The sequence below is a fragment of the Sorex araneus genome, chromosome 4 (genome assembly GCF_027595985.1).
Source record: "Sorex araneus isolate mSorAra2 chromosome 4, mSorAra2.pri, whole genome shotgun sequence".
In the NCBI taxonomy this organism is placed as follows: domain Eukaryota; kingdom Metazoa; phylum Chordata; class Mammalia; order Eulipotyphla; family Soricidae; genus Sorex; species Sorex araneus.
In genome coordinates this window covers 211,750,633-211,768,623 of record NC_073305.1, presented here as the reverse complement: position 1 = coordinate 211,768,623, position 17,991 = coordinate 211,750,633, and the positions used below count along the sequence as shown (strand labels likewise).

Genomic DNA, 17,991 nt, shown 5'->3' with positions numbered 1-17,991 from the left:
GCAGGCCCTCTCTGTTACTTGGCAATTTCCATACGTTGATGAGGCCAGCTGGCATTGCGGGAGGTCCAAATGACAGGGAATGGAGGCCAGTCTCCAGGCAAGGTACTGACACACTCAGTCCAGCAGGGGTCAAGGGACGGGATCTTTCCCACAACCATGCAAAGAAGTGTAGACGTTCCCTAGTCAGCCGCAGCCCCTGCCAACATCCCAGAGAATTTTGAAGGAGGATCCTGATTCGGAGAAACCAGAAAGCGGGGCCTGGATTCACAGTCACTGTGAACTCATAAAAGTATGTGATGCAGCTCAGATAGAGAAGGGAACACCAGGTAAAGTGTGGTTCGAGGGATGGGAGATGAATGCTGAAAGTAGACCATAGACCAAACACGATGACCACTCAGTGCCTCTATTGCAAACCACAACACCCAAAAGGAGAGAGAGAACAAAAGGGAATGCCCTGCCACAGAGGTGGGGTGGAGTGGGGGGGATGGGGTAGGGGGGTGGGAAGGATACTGGGACCATCGGTGGTGGAGAATGGACACTGGTGGAGGGAGGGGTATGACCGAAACACAATCACAGAAAGTTGCAAGTCTGTAAAAAAAAAAAGTGTGTGATGCCACAATGCTAAACATGGGGTAGGTCATTCCCTGATCCACCTATATGATATCCAGGAACTCTCCATGCAATTCAAACCACCTGAGGGTTAGGATCCCTTTGTGGGATCTGAAGTCAAATCCTCAAAACTTCTGTTTTCTGGAAATCATCCCTTGGATATTTATTCCTCTCTTGGACCTTGTGAGGGAGGGTGATTGGAAGACTGGTTGAAACTAGAATGCCACATCTTTCCATCTCTTGTCCAAACAACACCATCTTTAAATCTTCCCCTGACACCTGGTCTCGTTTGGACAGGCCACAATGCAAGCAAGGGAGACGAGAATTTATGGAACCCACTCGTTAGGACAGAGAGTACAGCTCAACCCCTGGGAAAAACTTCTAGAATTCAGACCTTTATTGTTTGGGAGGTGTGTGTGGCGGGGAGGTGGCGGGGAATAAGGATTCGTGTTTGGGGACTGGCATTGCTTGCCTAGAAAGTGGTGAGCAGCAAAATCTCATGTGGGTCAAAGCAACGTCACAGCAAAACAAGCACACAGGCCTGAGCCCAGCGACACAGCTGTTGAGTTTAGAGAGAGCTGCTGAGGGCCGTGCCCAAGCTGGGTCCCTTTTATCTCGCTCTGAGGGGCTTCGGCCGCATCTCCTCATGTGCGTGAGCTTATCTGAAGATCCAGGTCAAACACGGGTCTGAGGATTTCAGAGCCTGCCTTCCATGGAAGAATCTAAGTCACCTGCTCTCCAGCCCTGGCTCTCTAATCCACAAGCCTGAGTCTGGAAGTGGGTCTTTATGTGGTGAAACGGGAGAGAGAAGTGAGAAAACCGACCTTGGGTGATCTGTGGCTGTTGGATTAGAGTTCCAAGCTTTTGAGGCTTAACCTTGGGCTGTCCTTTCTCCTCCTGCAGGGAGCTTAGGTTAACTGAATTACGCCCACTACAGTGCTCCTGGGGGCAGACCCCATCTCACTCGGCACTCCCAGTCCTCCGTGTTTATCTTTAACCTCTTCTTTGTGTTCTTCTCCCTCTCTGTTGACTGATATCTCCAAGTCAGACACGGTAACTTATAAAGTCAAACCTTCCGATGGCTCCGGATTTTGTATATGTAAGTGAAATATTGCTTTTCTCTTTCCTTTATGTCCTTTGCATATATATTTTTTAAATCTTAGAGATATGTCCTGTATGTATAGATACAGGAAGACAGTTAATGCTATGCTTTTGTAATCTTCATCATCATCATCATCCCATTGCCTGTCGAATTTCTCGAGCGGTTTTAGTAACGTCTCTATTTGTCCTAGCCCTGAGATTTTACAAGCCTCTTTTTGCTCGTCCTTCCCAGTGATGCCGCATTCGAGGCTCTTTTAGGGTCTGGAGAATGAGACCCAGCATTGTTACTGGTTTTGGCACATGAATACACCATGGGGAGTTTGTGAGGCTCTCCCATGTGGGCAGAAAACTCTCGGTAGCTTGCCAGTTCTCCCAGAGGGAGAATTAGGCTATAAGATGTCACAGTCCCTGGGTGTGACTGCCTAGGTACTGGAAAATGGGAAATCTGGGTGGAAGAGGCCCAATCCCGATCCGAGCAGGCTTGGAGGTCTCAGCCCTGGGTCCCACACACCTGGGTTCCTCTGCCAGTTCCTTCATGCATGAGGCTTATCCGAACGTGTGGAGAGGGGCCTTGAGCATGGCTGTGGCTGGGCTCCAGAGGTCTTTGGCTGCAGGAGCTCTGCTTGGGGCGGGGAGGGAAGCTGGAGCCCATCCCCTCCGAGGGGCCCCGGGGAAGACAGCCAGGTGCGCGGGCAAGAGACTCTCTGCTTTTGTAATAATGGTGCTAATAGACTCTGAAAAATTTACTCCTGGGTATCTGTCACATTTACTTGATTAAGCCTCAGTTGCCCTTAGATTGACCTTAGCTCTTTACACCCAAAAGGTGGGTCCTGCCGAGGGACTTGGATAGGCCGGGAACAAGCCATGAGCTACCCTGGCTTTGACAGGGGACAATCAAAAGGCCATACAAAATGTAACAGGCTAAGAGCACGGTCATGGAACAAGCTCTGTCATGACCCAAAAAGAAGTAACTGAGAAGGACCCTATTGGGGTTAGGAAAAACTAACCTGGCCTGAAAACTGTAGTCTGAGAAATATAGCAAGACGTCCTCAGTAAAAGGCGCCATTTACTATGAGTCCAGAGACACCATTTAAGCTTAATCTAGGGTCTAGATAAAAGTCTATATCTCTTTCTATGTTTATACAAAATAACTAGAAATATTATTAAGAAGTAAATTTAATATGATCATTTAAATGGATTACCAGGAAAGGAAAGGAGAGAGCAATAAACCCCTAGGTGGGATTCAGCCCCGGGGTGGATCTCCTATCAGGAATCTAGAGTACTGAAGCCCCTAGATGAAATTCTGCCCTTGGTGGATCACCTAGAATTTTCCCTGAAGGAGGGACTCTAGGTCTATACATTGTTTATGTTAGTGTTCAGCTTCACTTATGTGTAATTGCTGCCCCCAGCCCTTCATGATTTTTCTGTAATAACGCTGATAGACTTAAATAAAGTGCCACTGGGGATGGTCACTGGCCTCGAATGTACCAGGGGACCCCCATCATCGAGGGACAGGGACTCAGGCCCAAACAGGTACCTCAGAACTCATACGGCATCTGACCACAGAGTAGTCCAGGATATTCCAAGGATATTCCCCCTACTCCCACCCCCCCCCATTGTTTTGTTATTTTCTGAATGTCTTCTAATTTTCATGAATGGTTTTGACGGAGTGTGGCAGATAGGTTCCTGTTTATGTACCAATTTGCCTTTTCAGTGTGATTTTTACAAAGCCATTCATTTTAAGGTGAGGTTTTTTTTACTTTTTTTGTTTTTGGACCACACTTGATGTTGCTCGGGGCTTACTCATGACTCTGCACTCAGGGATCACTCCTGGTGAGCTTGGGGACCATATGGGGTGCTGGGGATCAAATCCATGTTGGCTGTGTGCAAGGGAACTGCCCAGTACTGTGCTCAAGCCCCAGAGTTCCCTCCCTCCTTTTCTCCCTCCCTCCCTCCCTCCCTCCCTCCCTCCCTCCCTCCCTCCCTCCCTTCCTTCCTTCCTTCCTTCCTTCCTTCCTTCCTTCCTTCCTTCCTTCCTTCCTTCCTTCCTTCCTCCCTTCCTCCCTTCCTTCCTTCCTTCCTTCCTTCCTTCTTTCCTTCCTTCCTTCCTTCCTTCCTTCCTTCCTTCCTCCCTTCCTCCCTTCCTCCCTTCCTCCCCTCCTCCTTTCCTCCCTCCCTCCTTCTTTCCCACACCCATCAATGCTCATGGATTACTCCTGACTCTGCACTCAGGAATCACTCCTGGAGATGCTTGGGGGACCATATGAGATGCCGGGGATTGAACCCAGATCAGCCACATACAGGGCAAGCACTTTACCCACGTACGATCTCCCCTCCTCCTCTTGATTTATTTCTTTACCCCTTGAATTGGGCTTACTGGAAAGCGGCAAGCATGACCTAACAGAGGCTTAATGGGGGGTTTGCTTCCCAGTGCCTTTCTCTGGCGTCCTTAAAACCACTTATATTCTAGCTAGAACATAACAGAGCCTGTGTAGCAAAAACAAACTGATACAAATGAGCTTGTCCCACACCGGTCTCTGTTCCCCAACACACCATCACGTAAATAAGGACATAGGTCATCTAGTTGGTCCTCCACCTGACTACAGGTACCCAGGGAAGTTCCTCAGAGGTAAGCTGGCCAGGCCAGGAAAACATCATTAGGGATGAAATAAATGTAGTTTTTTTAAAAAAAGAGAGAGACACCGTGTTTTGAGGTGGCTTGCTACTCAAACTTAGATGATTGATGGAGACTTGTATATCTGTGTGTTTTCACCAATTCATCTTCTTGGTAGATTTTGAGGGCCTGAAAGGCGGAGGATATAATTAATCAGATGGCCAAGTCGAGGCTCTTGCCTTTGACACTTTTTCTTTTGGGGGAGGGGCGATCCACCTGGAAGGGCTCATGGCAGTGAGGGGGGAGCACATCTGGTGCTGGGTATTCAAGCCAGGGGGATGGTTGCCACAGCAACCACAGCAAGTGGCGAGTTCCTTACCTCCCCTACCATCTCTGCCCCCCTCCCCCAGACCCTCGCCCTTGGTGGATAATCTGGCAGTGAAGTGTTGGGGAATCTCTGAGTCGAGGGGAACCACATTTCCCACTGCTTCCTGAAGCCACCGCTCTGAGTTGCTTCCAGATCACTTACATTGCCCTTCTTCCAAGAACAGCTTTCAACCAGTGTTCAGGGAACTCTGCCTTGCCCAGTCTCAGGCCAGCCGGAGCCTCTCAGAGCCCCAGCTCACGATGGATGGGGAGTCAATCGCTGAAAAGATATGGAGAGTCCCCGAGACCTAGAAGTCGCCTTTTGATCTTGACCCTCCTGATCTCCTCGGCCTCACGAGAGGCCAAGTCCTATCCAGATTCCTGGCCAGACATGGAACAATAATAAGCGCTTGTTTCAAAGCTTTGGGATCATTGCTCACAGGGCAATGGATGAGCAAGACAGCCCAGGTTCTGGCCAATCAGAGCAGTTCACCCACCACTCCTCTCCACCCATTCACCCTACTTGGCTCAGGGATGGACATGTGATCAGGCTGAGCCAATCAGAACCCAGTAGAGGCTTGGTAAGAGCTCCCCAACGCCCCTCCTTTTTTTTTTTCTCTTAAGACACTATGCTAGAAAGAGGAAAGGCTGGATCTCCTGGGTCCTCTTGTCCTATGAGTGGAAAATCCTAGACTACCTTCTTGGTTTTCTCATCTGCAGCACCTGGAACTACATCTGAGAGTCAAAACTCAATATTTAGAAAACATATCACAGGAGTGAGTAGGAGTTTCTGGCATGAACTGGAGAAGAAGTACCAGAGTACCAACAGTGACCTCTTCAGTAACATCACCTCATGAACTTTTCTTAGTTTTGGGGTCACTCTCAAGGTTCTTTGAGGGGGCACGCAGACGGTGCTGGGGATTAAATAAGGTTCTGCTTCACACAAGGCAAGAGCCTCAATCCCTGCACTATCCCAGCCACCGACAACATCATCTTAAATGGGGCATGTCCTTGGAACAGCTATGGGACTCTGTAGGATAACGGTTGGTTTGCCCTTCCTCGCTGGCCGCTGGGAGCTTGTGTTTGTTGACTGCCCCCAACCTGTCAATTACCTTTGTCTCCTGATCAGACTCTGACTTGTAAATACTGTCTTTCTCTTCTCCTTAACGTCCTTTGCATGGTTAGCTATTTCAGGGCAATTGCTTTTTGTATAGATAGAGGAAGACGAGTTAGAAAGACAAGCTTGTGGCTTGGGAGTTGATTGACTCCAGATAATATACATCCTGGACATCTGCTCTCTCGACTTAAGCCTCAGTTGCCCTTACTTCCTAGATACCCCAAAGCAGGGTCCCGATGAGGGACTGGATGGACCCAGGGCAAGCAGTGAGCTATGAGCTACCCTGGCATCGAAATGGGCCTGGCCAAAGTGCCTTAGTGTTTAACTCTAAGTTAAAAGCTTGGTCATGGACAAATTCTGTCATGATCCAAAAGTAGTAACTAGAGTTGGACCCTAGTGGGGTTAGGAATGATTGATCCAGCCTGAGCACTGTAGTCTGAGTCTGTGGTGAGACGTTCCCAGAAGAATCACCCTACAAGCCTAAAAGTGTCTATTACTGTGTCCATACAGAATGGTAAATATTAGAAGAATTAAAGATGCTAATTAAGTTGCAGGTCTAAGGAGAGGAGAAACACACCTAAAGGCTGTTTTGCCCTCATGGGCTGCAGGTGGTCGAGAAGTCTGGAAAACCATTTTTGATCGCGCTTCCTGTGGGGAGTCGTGGTTGGGGAGCTGTGGGGAGAGGATAAAAAGAGCGGCTGTGGGGAGACTGATGGATTGTTGGAGAAAGGGGGATGGATGATTGGAGAAGGGGATTGATGATTGGGAGAAATGGATTGATTGTGGGATTGTTGGTTTGACTGATGGAAGGAGAGACAGCAGAGAGAGATAGAGGAGATGGATATGGTGGGAAGAATTGCGTGGTTAGACAGACACACACACACACACACACAGAGGGTTGAAGAGAGTTGGCAAAGACGAGAGACTGAATAAACGGCAACTAATCAGCAACCAGCTTGACCCTCGTTCTTCCTTCGTCCATCCAAGGCAACAGCTGTCCTGGGTGGAGCAGCGGCTGGAGAGCACTGAATACGGGCGGCAAGAGAGAGCTGCCTGGAGAGCCCTTGAACATCCTTTCACGAGTAATATCCGTGAGGGGCTCACACAGCCCTGCGGCTGGGGATTTCCCCGCTCCTCGAGAGCGAGCATGGAATTTGTTTTTATAGGACTCCATATTATTTTGTTTTCTAAACGTGATACATGGATCACGTAAGTTCCTGTTTGAGGTTCAGTCGACTTTGCCCAACTTTACCTGTTGGAGTTTCCAAGAGGCTGCCAAGACTGCACCGAGGCCAGCGGCTTTGCTGCATTTGCCTGACCCTCCATTTGCCGCCTCATCCAAGGAGTCAGCTTTGTGGCATCATCATGCATGTGTGTGACACACTTGTGCTTTCCTGCTACCAAATGGCCCCAGCAGCTACGAGGCATGTGCTTGCAGTCTGGAGCGCCCCATCTTTCAGAGGAGAAGGAAGCGAGGGCTCATGCAGGAAGGGAGGAAAAGGCTGAGACCCCTGAGTCAAGAACACGCCACGCAGATGTCAGGGGCTGTGAGATTCTGTCAGCCTTAGTTCCCCTCCTGTCCTGGTCTCTCTGGCTATGGAGAAAAGGTCACAAGACTTCTTCTCAGATACTAAATTGAGAGAAAATAATGGAATTATGTTTTTTTTGTTTGTTTGGGGGCCATACCCAGCAGTGCTCGGAGCTTACTCCTGGTTCTAGCACTCGGGAATCACTCCTGGTGGGGCTTGGGAGACAATATGGGACTGTCAGGGATCAAACCTGGGTTGGCTCCGTGCCAGGCAAAATGCCCTACCCGCTGTACTATCTCCCCAGCCCAGAGGTAGTTTTACGAGAAATGATATCCTCGCTGACCAGAGAAAAATGATTCTTTAATACAGAAAGCCAGACTTCTGGGTTGATTCTTATCATGGTTGGAATGACTTTTTTTGTTTGTTTGTTCGCTTATTTAATCATTCGCTCAGTCACTTACTTGTTTATTGTGTGTAGGGTGACAGAGATGGAACCCAGGGCCTCACACATGCAAGACATGTGGTCTACCATTGAGTCGGGCCCAGCCCTCACATTTCCCCTATGTGCTTTGTGGGTAATCAACGTGTGTCCCCAAGATCGAACGATTGAGTAGATACCCTGATCCTGGGCCCAGGAAGAGCCGTTAGCTTGCAAATGGCAGCAGTCTTGACTGCACCTCATGACAGCAGCTGGGAAGTGTATGGAGAATGCAGGACAGTAGGGAATTGGGGGGGGGGGACTGGGGCAAACCAAGAGTACACACTGATTTCAAGGGGACAGCCACTGCTCAGTTCTGTTGTTTCTACATGGCAATGTAGGCTTCATATAGTTTCCAAGTGACTCTGACAGCTTGGAAGCTTATATAAAATACCCCATTCTTTAAGGTGGACAGCGATTGTGATTAACATTTTGTGCACGTGAAACAAATCTCACCTACCGACGACATCAGTCTAAATCTCTCCAGCCTGTAACCTCTGTACCAGAGTCTATTTAAAAGCAGACATGCAAACGAGAGTGTGCATATATTAACTCAATTTAATCATATCAATTCTTAAACGAAAAAAAATTTTTTTCCTCCAAGAGACAATAATTCACAGTAACTGCAAAGCTTACTCACAATTTTTAAAAATACCAGTCATGCTTAGCATTCAAAGGAGATATTGTAGAATAACTGTAAAAACTTTTACCAGGAACATCAGCTTCTGACTTGAAAAATTACAAATACGGAAGCATTTTGGTCTCGGACACGGGAATTTTGACATTGTTTGTTGGATGGATGGATTTCTGGAAGTTTGGAAACTGGTACCTCTATCATTGGATAAAGCGCTTACTCTAAGCTAAACAATTTCAAAGGTAGAAAACAAACTAGCAAGCTCTACATTACAAAGAAAAGCCTTCGAGGACAAGCCCTCCCCACATCGAATGCCTGCACACACACCATGGATCCCGGAATACTAGAACTGGTACATACATGTGGCCGAAGGCACGGAGCCTCCCGGCACGAGGACAGAGTTGGCATTCACCTACACGTTAATGACAAATTCGGGGTTAGTATAGGAGAAGCCCGCAAATTCATTTTGATCCAAGTTCATGATGAAGAGTTTGTCAGTGGGCGTGAGCTCCACAGGCTGCCTGGTGAACTCTTTGTCGAAGTTGGAGGTATCTCGCTTGTCTCTCTGCCAAATGGAAAGTAAACACATTAACACAGCTTAGGAACGAAACGGGGACCAAGACATGCCAGCTCCGGGGCATCTGATGCCATCTGATGGCCGGGTCAGAGGGAGCCCGAGGCGGACACTCTTAGCTCTTAGGGAGTATGTTATCTGCAATCTTGAGCTTCACATTATGGCCTTGGCTTTGGGATAGAAATCTTGGTGGAACTTTTCTTAAGAAAAGAAAGGAGACCATAAATATATATTTTTTTCTTGAAAAGACTCCTATCAAAGGGTTTGTGCCTATGTGCTTTGTTCTCTTTGGCTCTGGGAGGAACTGAGTTGCAAACGGCTCCTGGCCAAGAATGAGATCACACAATTCATCACTGGGTAGAGCGTCCAGGAGAAAAGCATGGAAAGGCGGCCCCCCGGGGCGAGGAAGCCACTTTCTTTTCAAAAGAAGAGCAGTTGCCCACAAGTGCTCAGCTGTGGAAGGGCAGAAAGGGCCAGTGGAGAAGTCAGAGCACTGCTTAAAAGAAAGGAGCCGGCAGACCACGGTGGCCTGCTGCCGTTCGGGCTCCAAAGGCATGCCCAGAAACCCACCCCCGAGCTGGAGATTGGGGGCGTCATCAGCCAGGGCCTCTGCGAGAATATCCAGGGCATGTAGGTAATCAACGAACTAGAAGAAGTGAAACCCACTGCTCAAAATGAGCCAACCTTAGGGAGACAAATTCTAGTTTCCTAGCTAGTCTGAATTTCTATTTTTGCGGGGCTCCAGCATTCACCCCAACTTATTAACTATAGCTTGGGGTTCCCAGGCACCCCGAATATGGGGACGAGGAGCAAGAGCTCTGTGCATTTGTATGCGGGTCATGCCTCTGTGGGGTCCTTGTCCGCCTACGTCCTCTCCCTGTCCTCCTCACCCCTATCCCAAGGCCGGGAAGGAAAAGCCAGAGTCCTATCCGTCCTCACGTGATCAGACCTACTAGGAGGAAACTGAGGTGCAGTGTGGGAAAGTGACTTGCCCAAGATTGCACAGTGGGTCAGCAAATTTTTTTTTTACCTGACCATTATTGATGGTGATAGTGCTTTATCTCAATCCCCGTGCCCCACCCCCCACCCCTCGATGGGGAGTGGGGGTGTGGGGGATGATGGCTGATCTGTTATAGGACAACTAAGGGTAATGCCTGGTCTTTGCTGAAGCTCATAGGTTGCCTAGCAGACTCTGCATGGGGTTGGAAAGAGACTGGGTCTGTGAAGACTGGCCCATTGGCTGCCTCTGGCCCCAGTGGACACGGACAGACAAGGATTTCTCACCGGGAGCTCATCCTCTGATGCCAAAAGTCCGTGTATAGTCATCCCTTCGGATTGCTTGCTCCCTGGAGAGTGGCAGGCTGTCCTGAGGGGGCTGTCCTGAGGGGGCTCCCCCCTCAGTCATATGGGATGGGTGCAAGGAGCGCAGAGCACTTCAGGAAGGTGGCCTTCCCCTGGAGAGGAGCAGGCGACCAGGCTGCTTGGACTGTCTGCTGGGGAGGGGGCGGTATCACCTCTGCCAGGCCCCCACCTACTCTGCTCGGGCTTCTCCTGCCCTCTGTCAGTCTAGCGGGTGCATTCCCAGACACGGAATACGTCCCTTCTGGTGTCCCAAGAGACACACACCCCTCCCTCCAACTAGCGCTGCCTCTGCAGCCCTCGGGAGAGCCCGCACGCTGCCCCTTCACATTCGCCTCACAGCCCTCACGGTGCCAGGAGCTGCAGGCTGTCCTGAGAGATGTCTGCCACTGATGATGACAGACAGGTCCTTGTCTGCAGTGCTGGCGTTGGTTTCCAGGGCCGAGAACCCAGCTCAGCACATTGCAGGGGACCCTGAGTATGGGCTGAACGAAAGGGAACAAAGACTCCTCCGAGCAGGAGGCACCTTTTTGCTTTTACCAACTCAGGAGATGCTCCCAAGGTGGAGACCACAAGTTACAGCAAAATAGCATCATCTGGTCCCATCAGCTCCTGGCATTCTCTCTGGTGTGGGCACTTCCCCCTGTCCATTTGTGCCTACGATGGGCTGACCCATGGAGGGACCCTTCACAATTTGGGAGTGTTTGGGGACCGAGGTGTAAGGTCAATGGGTGACCCCTTCCAGATCTCCCCTAATAACACTGACCCCACGTGCCTTCCCTGCCTCTGCATGTCCAGCAAAGGCCCCCTAAACACTCCGTTTTAAGAGTCTTCCCCCATGTGGAGTGCTGGTGTGGAACAACTCCTGCTTCAAACAGCCACTTGGCCAATCAGGGCTGGCCACTGAGGGTTTTTCCCCTGTGGGCACATCTCCCAGAGGAAATACCAATTTTCCTCTTGGAGGTAGGAGAGAATGGGTCTCCTGGTTGGAACAATTCCTTTCTGCATCTGAAGCCACATGAGAAGAGGGTACCGAGTCCAACGGTATTTCACCGTCACCCTCCTGTTGGCTTTCAAGGTCAGCCTGAGTCCTGGGCCGCTGTTCCTGAGGAGAGGAGAGGGTGAGTGAGACATCTAAACTGGGGAAAGAGATTCCTGGGTTCTCGTAGACAATCAGCGACAGCTAACGTGACTGTTGATGTTTCTTTGGCTTTTCTTGTTTAACGTTCAGATTTTTTTAATCCTCCTTTTAAGTGTTTTTGGGAAGACAGCCCAACTCTGACTCGGGCTTCAAGAGCCAGGCTGTGTCTAATTGGGGGATGTGATCTGGGAGGCAGGAGGGGTCTGGCCTATGGGAATCTGAGAGATGCACCCCAAGAGGGGAAGCTCAGAACTAAGTCGTAAAACCAGTTTCCTCTCCCGTGGCGAATATCCTTCTCTATTAAATCCCCATGGTTCGATGTGTCTGTTCAAACACTGAGATTATCTTTGTCCTTCCGGGTGCAAGCCCAGCTGCCCGCTTGTCTGTCTCTCCTCCACCCTAGAAATCCGGATCTCCACAGCACCTTCTCTTCTGGCCTCACACTAGGGTCTGCAGAGAAGCAGACAGAGAGCCAAAGCTTTTCAGTGGCTTTCTCCTTCCCGGAAGCAGCTTTCCCAGGCTCACGCGGCTGCTTCCTGCATGGCCTCTGTCTGCGCACACCCCGCCCCCTCTGCCCCCCTGCACTGCGGTCCTGGACCCGCCACAGAGCTGGCAGACGGCTGAAGTCCCCCGAGTGTTGGGGTGAGTGAATGAATCAAGAATGGGATCATCATAAAAACACTGTTCTTCCAGGACACGTGTGCCAAGCAGCCTGCGGGCACTATAGATGCTGACAGCTCTGCCTTTTGGTCTCACTGCACTTGAAATGTTGATTGAAAAGAGAACAGTTAAGAGTGCTCTCCATCCCTGAGCTCTGCCGAAGGTCTCGGGGCCAGGCCTTAGCAAGATGAGTTAGGGGAATAGAAACTCTGGCCGGAATACCTATTTCTGCAAACGAAACTTTTGAAAACATACGAGTAAGTTATCCGGGAATTGTAGAGAGCAGTGTATATACATTCGATGCTCTATCTATCTCTATCTTACATAGTTCTCAAAAGGTGTCTCGATCTGTCAATGGCCTGTGGTTTCTTCTTCAAAGTGCCTCCGAGGGAAGGCTTGGCGACCCACCAGCTGGATGAAGGGTCCTGCATGCCTGCTGGCTGGTTAGCGGGTCTGGTTCTTTTGGCATCAGAGAGGCCAGGGAAAGAGTAGCGGGATCCGCACTCAGAGAGTGCATGCCACGTGGCTGACCCTGGGCAAGTCACCGCCTTCCCAGGGTGCCAGCTTCCCCGAGAATAAAGGGAGGGGGTCCGGGTCCAAGCGCTTTCCTCCCCTCAGCTCCTCAACCTGTCAGCTCAGGCACCCAGCCATGTTCTCTCTAGTCGGCCTGTCACCCTGAAGCATCAGTAGGGCGCTTCCTGAGCCCGAAGCATGGAGAAGCTAGAGGGCAGGAGGGAACGAGGCTTGAATCTGAGGCGTCTCGCTCTAATGGACCGCCACCGGGCATTCAAAGTCCCCTGGGTGGGTTTGAGAAAAATCTCGCTGCTACCTGCAGGAGTTACTCGCTGCGGGGTAAGGATGCTCTTGAGAGTCTGACAAGCTAGGGAGGCAGTTCCCCCTCTCACCTAGGGGGCTACTGGGGGATCAGGAAGCTACTTGCTAGATAGTAGGAAGACGGGTACAGTAGTTTGGATACGGAAGACCATAGGGCCAGGTGTGCTTCTAGCTGGCCCTCACCTTGGCACTGCGGGGAGGTGGGCTCGGAGCCCTCACACTATTGCACACTTGTGTGGGCTCCGGCGACGCCACTGTGGGCCAGAAGGATGCCCCGAATGGCCCGGAGCTCCTGCCTCACTTCCTGACTGGGACAGTGGGGCCAAGACAGCTCCGAGTTCATTTCCTTTCTGTCCCAAAGCCGCAGGAGACCCTATTTGTAGGTTGGGTCCACATTTTTTCAAAAAAAAAAAGAGCCTTCCCCCACCCCACCCTACCACCCCCCCCCCCCGCCACCGCCACTTGAAATGGCATTTCTTCTTGGTTTCTTTCCTTGTTCTCTCTTTTTTTTTCTTTTTGTTTATTGTGTCTCGATGCTAGAAGAAAAATGGCACATAACAGAGAATGCAGGTACAAATGAACATTTCCATGAACATCTGGCAAAACAACATCAGAGTGGAGAATACAGCAGCCCGTACTTCAGGACACGGCGTCTTTCTCAGAGTACTTCATTAGCTTTGCCAAGCCAGGCGGCAGCCCGTCCGCCCGGGAGACGGGGAGCTACCAGGCTCCGGAGCCCCGGGCTTCTCTGGGAATCCAAGAAGGGCCTACTGGTTAATAACATTCGGACACGGATTGCAAAGCACGTGTAACAGAGAGAGTTATTCTTATCTTTTTTTTTTTCCCTTAGCATTTGAACAACAGAAATAAAACCCCAAAGCAAATAAAGTTTGAAATGTAATGTAAAAACCACAGCCCTTGGGGGCCTCACTAGAGTGACCATGTCTTTTCAGAAAGCCACCAAATGCCTTCCTCGGGAGTTTGGGGTGAAGGGACCCCGGGACAGAGAGTTCCAGAAATTGGCAGCATCGAGGCACACCTAAGCGGGGGCTGCCTTTGGAGTCTGTGACGAGTTTTTCCATTGTTGGAAACTCGTGAGAAGCACACGCTTGGCTTTTGTTTTGCTTTGGCTTTTGCATGGGGGCCAAAGCCCTTTGGTGCTCAGAGCTTACTCCTGACTCTGTTTCAGACATTGTCCCGAAAGAAACTTGGGGGTCCCTATGAGGTGCCAGGGCTGGAACCCCAGTCAGCTGCGGGGCAGGCCAGAGCCCTTCCCCACGGCCCTAGCTCACTGGTCTTGGCTCCTGGCATCTCGAAAGCAGTCTTATTCCATCACCTTCTTAACTCTGAGTTGAAAAGAATAACAAATCAAATTTGACTTATTTTTTTTTTGCATGTTCTTTTCGGACAAAGCTCTGGGGGGGGGGGTCTCCTCCAAACGAGGCAGGAGGGAGGAATTCCCTCTAAGTCAAAGCAAACCACATACTCTGTTGAGAACAAGCAAAGCTGAGGTCGAGAGCTGGAAGAATCCCGCAAGCAATCCGGGGTGGGAAGCATCTACCTTGGAGGGTTAGAACTAGAAAGAACGCGCGGAAACGATGGAGCAGGGGAGGGGGAAAGAAAGAAGAAAGAGCAAGCAGGCATTTTATTTATTTCTTTTTCTGTCCCCACTGGACCTATTCAGCTGACATGCTGGGGAGAGTAAATTGGAAGAAGACTCAGATAATGGGTTAATTATGCAGCAGCATTTTCTACACGCCATCTGCAGAAGGCCATCTCCTCGAGATACCCCAAACTACCGGAGGGCATTTGGGTTCTGAAACATGGTCACTTTAGTCTCATCAGCAAAGAAAACATGGATGCAAGTTTGCAATTGGAAAAAAAAAAATGTCACCACGGTAGCCGTTGAGCTCGAATGACAGAATGACGGACGGAGATCTACACAGCTACTTAGCTCTTGACTTCAGGTTTTAAAAATTCAGAGTTAACAAAGGAAAATCCTTCGAATTCTGATTGGTCAATATTCCTGATGACTTCCTGGTCAGGAGGTGTTAGGACGGGTGGATGGCGGGTGAAAAACCGGTCGAAGTTTTCAGCATTTCGCCCACACTATGAGAGGGGAAGAAAAGAACTGGTGGTGGGTGGAAAACGAAAACCAACCGAAAAAACCAAAACAGAACCAAACGAAACTGGGCGTGGTCTCCTCCAACCCCTTCCCGTCCCCTCGCGCTGAGAGGCCGTGTCCATGATTAGAAATGAGAGCAACAGAAAATGCAAAATTCTCATGACCTTGGGCACATGACCCCAAATTCTCATGACCTTGGGCAAGCTGCCCCCCCTTCCCTGGCAGTCTGTCTGGGTGGGCCGGGAGCTAGATGGCAAAGGCATGAGATGGTGGGACTGGTCGGCAGCGCGTGCTCCCCTGCGGCCCCCAAGGAGCTGGCCCAATGTTTGTCTGTTGGAAGAGATGATGCCGGAAATGCTCCGTGTGTCACAAGACACACAATCATGACCGGGATATACGTCACCTGGGCAATGCCAGTATCGAGCCTCAGAGTGCCGCCGTCTGGCTCTCAATCAGGAGCGACTGATGTTTCGCAGCTCAATTGAAGACAGGGGTTGACAAAGTTCAGTCCACCGAGACCCCAGGACTGGTACCTGCAAGGCCCGGGCCACCGCCCGCCTGGCCCTGGGTAGCTGGGTATATCACCGACCCTCCCCTCCGAAGGTCTCCTGGGCACTCAGCCCTCCTCTCTCCCCGTGGGCTGGCAGCCGAGCTAGGGCAGGAAGTCAGCCTTGAGGGAGGGGGGGAAAGCCAGCGCCATTTCTCACTCACCCTGCCAGCCTTTTAGTTGGAGAAGGTCGGCGGGTCTGAGATGAAGGGGCAGGTGTGTGCCACACGTGTGCATCCACACACACACACACCTGTGCACGCTAGTTCCCATCCCATCTTAATGAGAAGCATCATTAACGGGATGGTTTTCGTTCTTCACCAGTCAACCCCTCTCTCTGCACAATACCCCGCAGTTATCTCAAAGACAGCCTACAAACAGGAGAAAACTACAGCCTACAAACACAGGAACGGCCACAGCCCTCGATACCCGCGGCAGCACCCTCCTCTTCACCCTGTCTGCTACCTGCCTGACACCCTGGAAGGCCCTGGAGCTACAGGATCATAGTTAACCCTCCCAATGAGCTCACAGAGTCGGTGTTAGCGTTCTGACGGCACAGATGAGACGCCACAGCCTGGACGGCCCACTGTGTGTCTGTCTGGCGTGAGATCCAAGCCCCAGGAGCCGTTCTCGAGAACAGTGGCGAGGCTGGGGGTGTGATGGAGAAGGGACAGAGAACGTGGCTCTCCGGGAGGATGCGGAACGATGACCCTTTCTTTGAGTTTCCGGGCGAGGAGCTGAGGCAGTCCGAGGCCCGGGTTCTGGGGACATAGCACTGGGTGTCTTGTATGTGGCCAACCCTGATTTGATCTCCGGCACCACACGGTCCTCTGAGTACGGCTGGGGAGGCCCGGTTAATCCCTGGCACTGCAGAGCATACACGGCGCCCTTCTCGCATGGAACCACTCGCTGAGTTGGCGGAGCACCACTGGGATCGGGCCCAGGCACCCTGAGCACTTCTTGGGAGTCCCTCAACCCTCGCCCTCCCAACCCCCGAGGCACATATACAGATCATGAGGGTTCTGGAGCTCATGAGGACTGTCTTGAAAAGCAAAGGAAGAAAATACAAAAGGGTGGACAAGATAACCAGAGTAGCTCAGACCCATGGGCACTTTCTGGGTGGTTGGCGCACGCTAAGTGTTTTGCAGCCATTTCCTGTATGATGCACGGAGCAGCCCTGTGCAGCGACTCCCCTTGCCCCCCCACCCCCCGAGAAAGCGGCCCCAGCGGCTATTCTCAAGCGGTGGGAGAAGAGCCAGGAAAGAGCAAGAGACCTCCCAGGGGAAGGCACTGGTCCAGCAGAAAGGGGCCGAGGAGAGCACCCCTGATAACGGGCCTTGGAGTGTGCCAGTCGGGATGAGGCTTCCTGGCTGGGAGAGGGAAGGAAAGCTGAGAGCCAGCAATGCACGGCCCGGTCCTTTTTCTAGCTCCACAGCCCTGGGACATGGGGGACCGGGCACGGGTGCTGGGGACTAAGCCCCAGAGAGATGCAGCCCCGGGCTTCCTTCTTTGAAAGAGGCCGCGGGCTCGGAGCCTGCAGACAGGCTCAGATGTGGCCCCGTCTGCCCTCGGTGTAACCCCCGGGCAGCCCTTAGAGGAACAGCTCCCTCCTTCTGCACTGGGGGTGATCTGCATCGCGCCCCGGAGGGCCGTGAGAAGAAGAAAGGGGGCTAAGGCCTGAGGGGGCTGCAGCCTGATGCCAAGCAACGTGCCGACACATCAGCACCGCGGCTCTCCGGTCCCCAAGTCCCGGCCAGCAGCCTCTGCACGGGCCGGGCCTGTTCACAGCGTCAAGTTGTCCGTGCTACAGACGACGGCCCTGTGTTCACACAGACTTGCTTTTATGTTCCAAGGATTCTGAAGGCCGAGAGAGTGGCAGCACAGCAGTCGGTGTGCACGCAGCCCAGGCTGGACACCGGCACTGCTCGATCCTCGGCACCATGGGGGCGGGGAGGGGGGTGAGTGTTCCTGGAACTGCGGAGCCTGAGCACCCTTGGGCCTTGCTTTGAGTCTATGGCCCCATTGGTCAAGAATCACCGGAACTCCCAGACTCCCTGAGCACTGTTTGGGAGACACGAAAGAAAAGGAAGGCAAGGAAGGAAAAGGAGGGGGAGAAGAGGAAAGGGGAGGACAGGAAGGGAACAAAGGGGAAGGGAGGGAGGGGAGGGGAAGGGAGGGGAGAAGTGGGGAAAGGAGGAAAGGAAGTGAAAGGAAGGGAAGAAAAGGGAAGGGAAAGGGAGGGAAGAGAAGGAAAGGGGAGGGAATGGAAGGGAAGTAGAGAAGAGGAAGGGAAGGGAAGGGAG

At 51.5% G+C, this 17,991-nt stretch overlaps 1 protein-coding gene across 2 annotated transcripts in view; it reads right to left on the bottom strand.

The window, feature by feature from the left end:
* Positions 1–8,354: 8,354 nt before the first annotated feature.
* PRKCB (protein kinase C beta) overlaps positions 8,355–17,991 on the bottom strand; it is a 352,872-nt gene continuing 343,235 nt past the window's right edge. The window contains exon 17 of one of the 2 annotated variants that reach the window (XM_055136226.1): positions 8,355–9,013. In XM_055136226.1, coding sequence (XP_054992201.1) covers positions 8,861–9,013 — 153 coding nt within the window. In that variant the 3' untranslated portion in view covers positions 8,355–8,860. Of the gene's footprint in view, positions 9,014–13,790; positions 15,126–17,991 lie in introns of those variants that run through there. The other variant, XM_055136225.1, reaches the window with a different exon arrangement.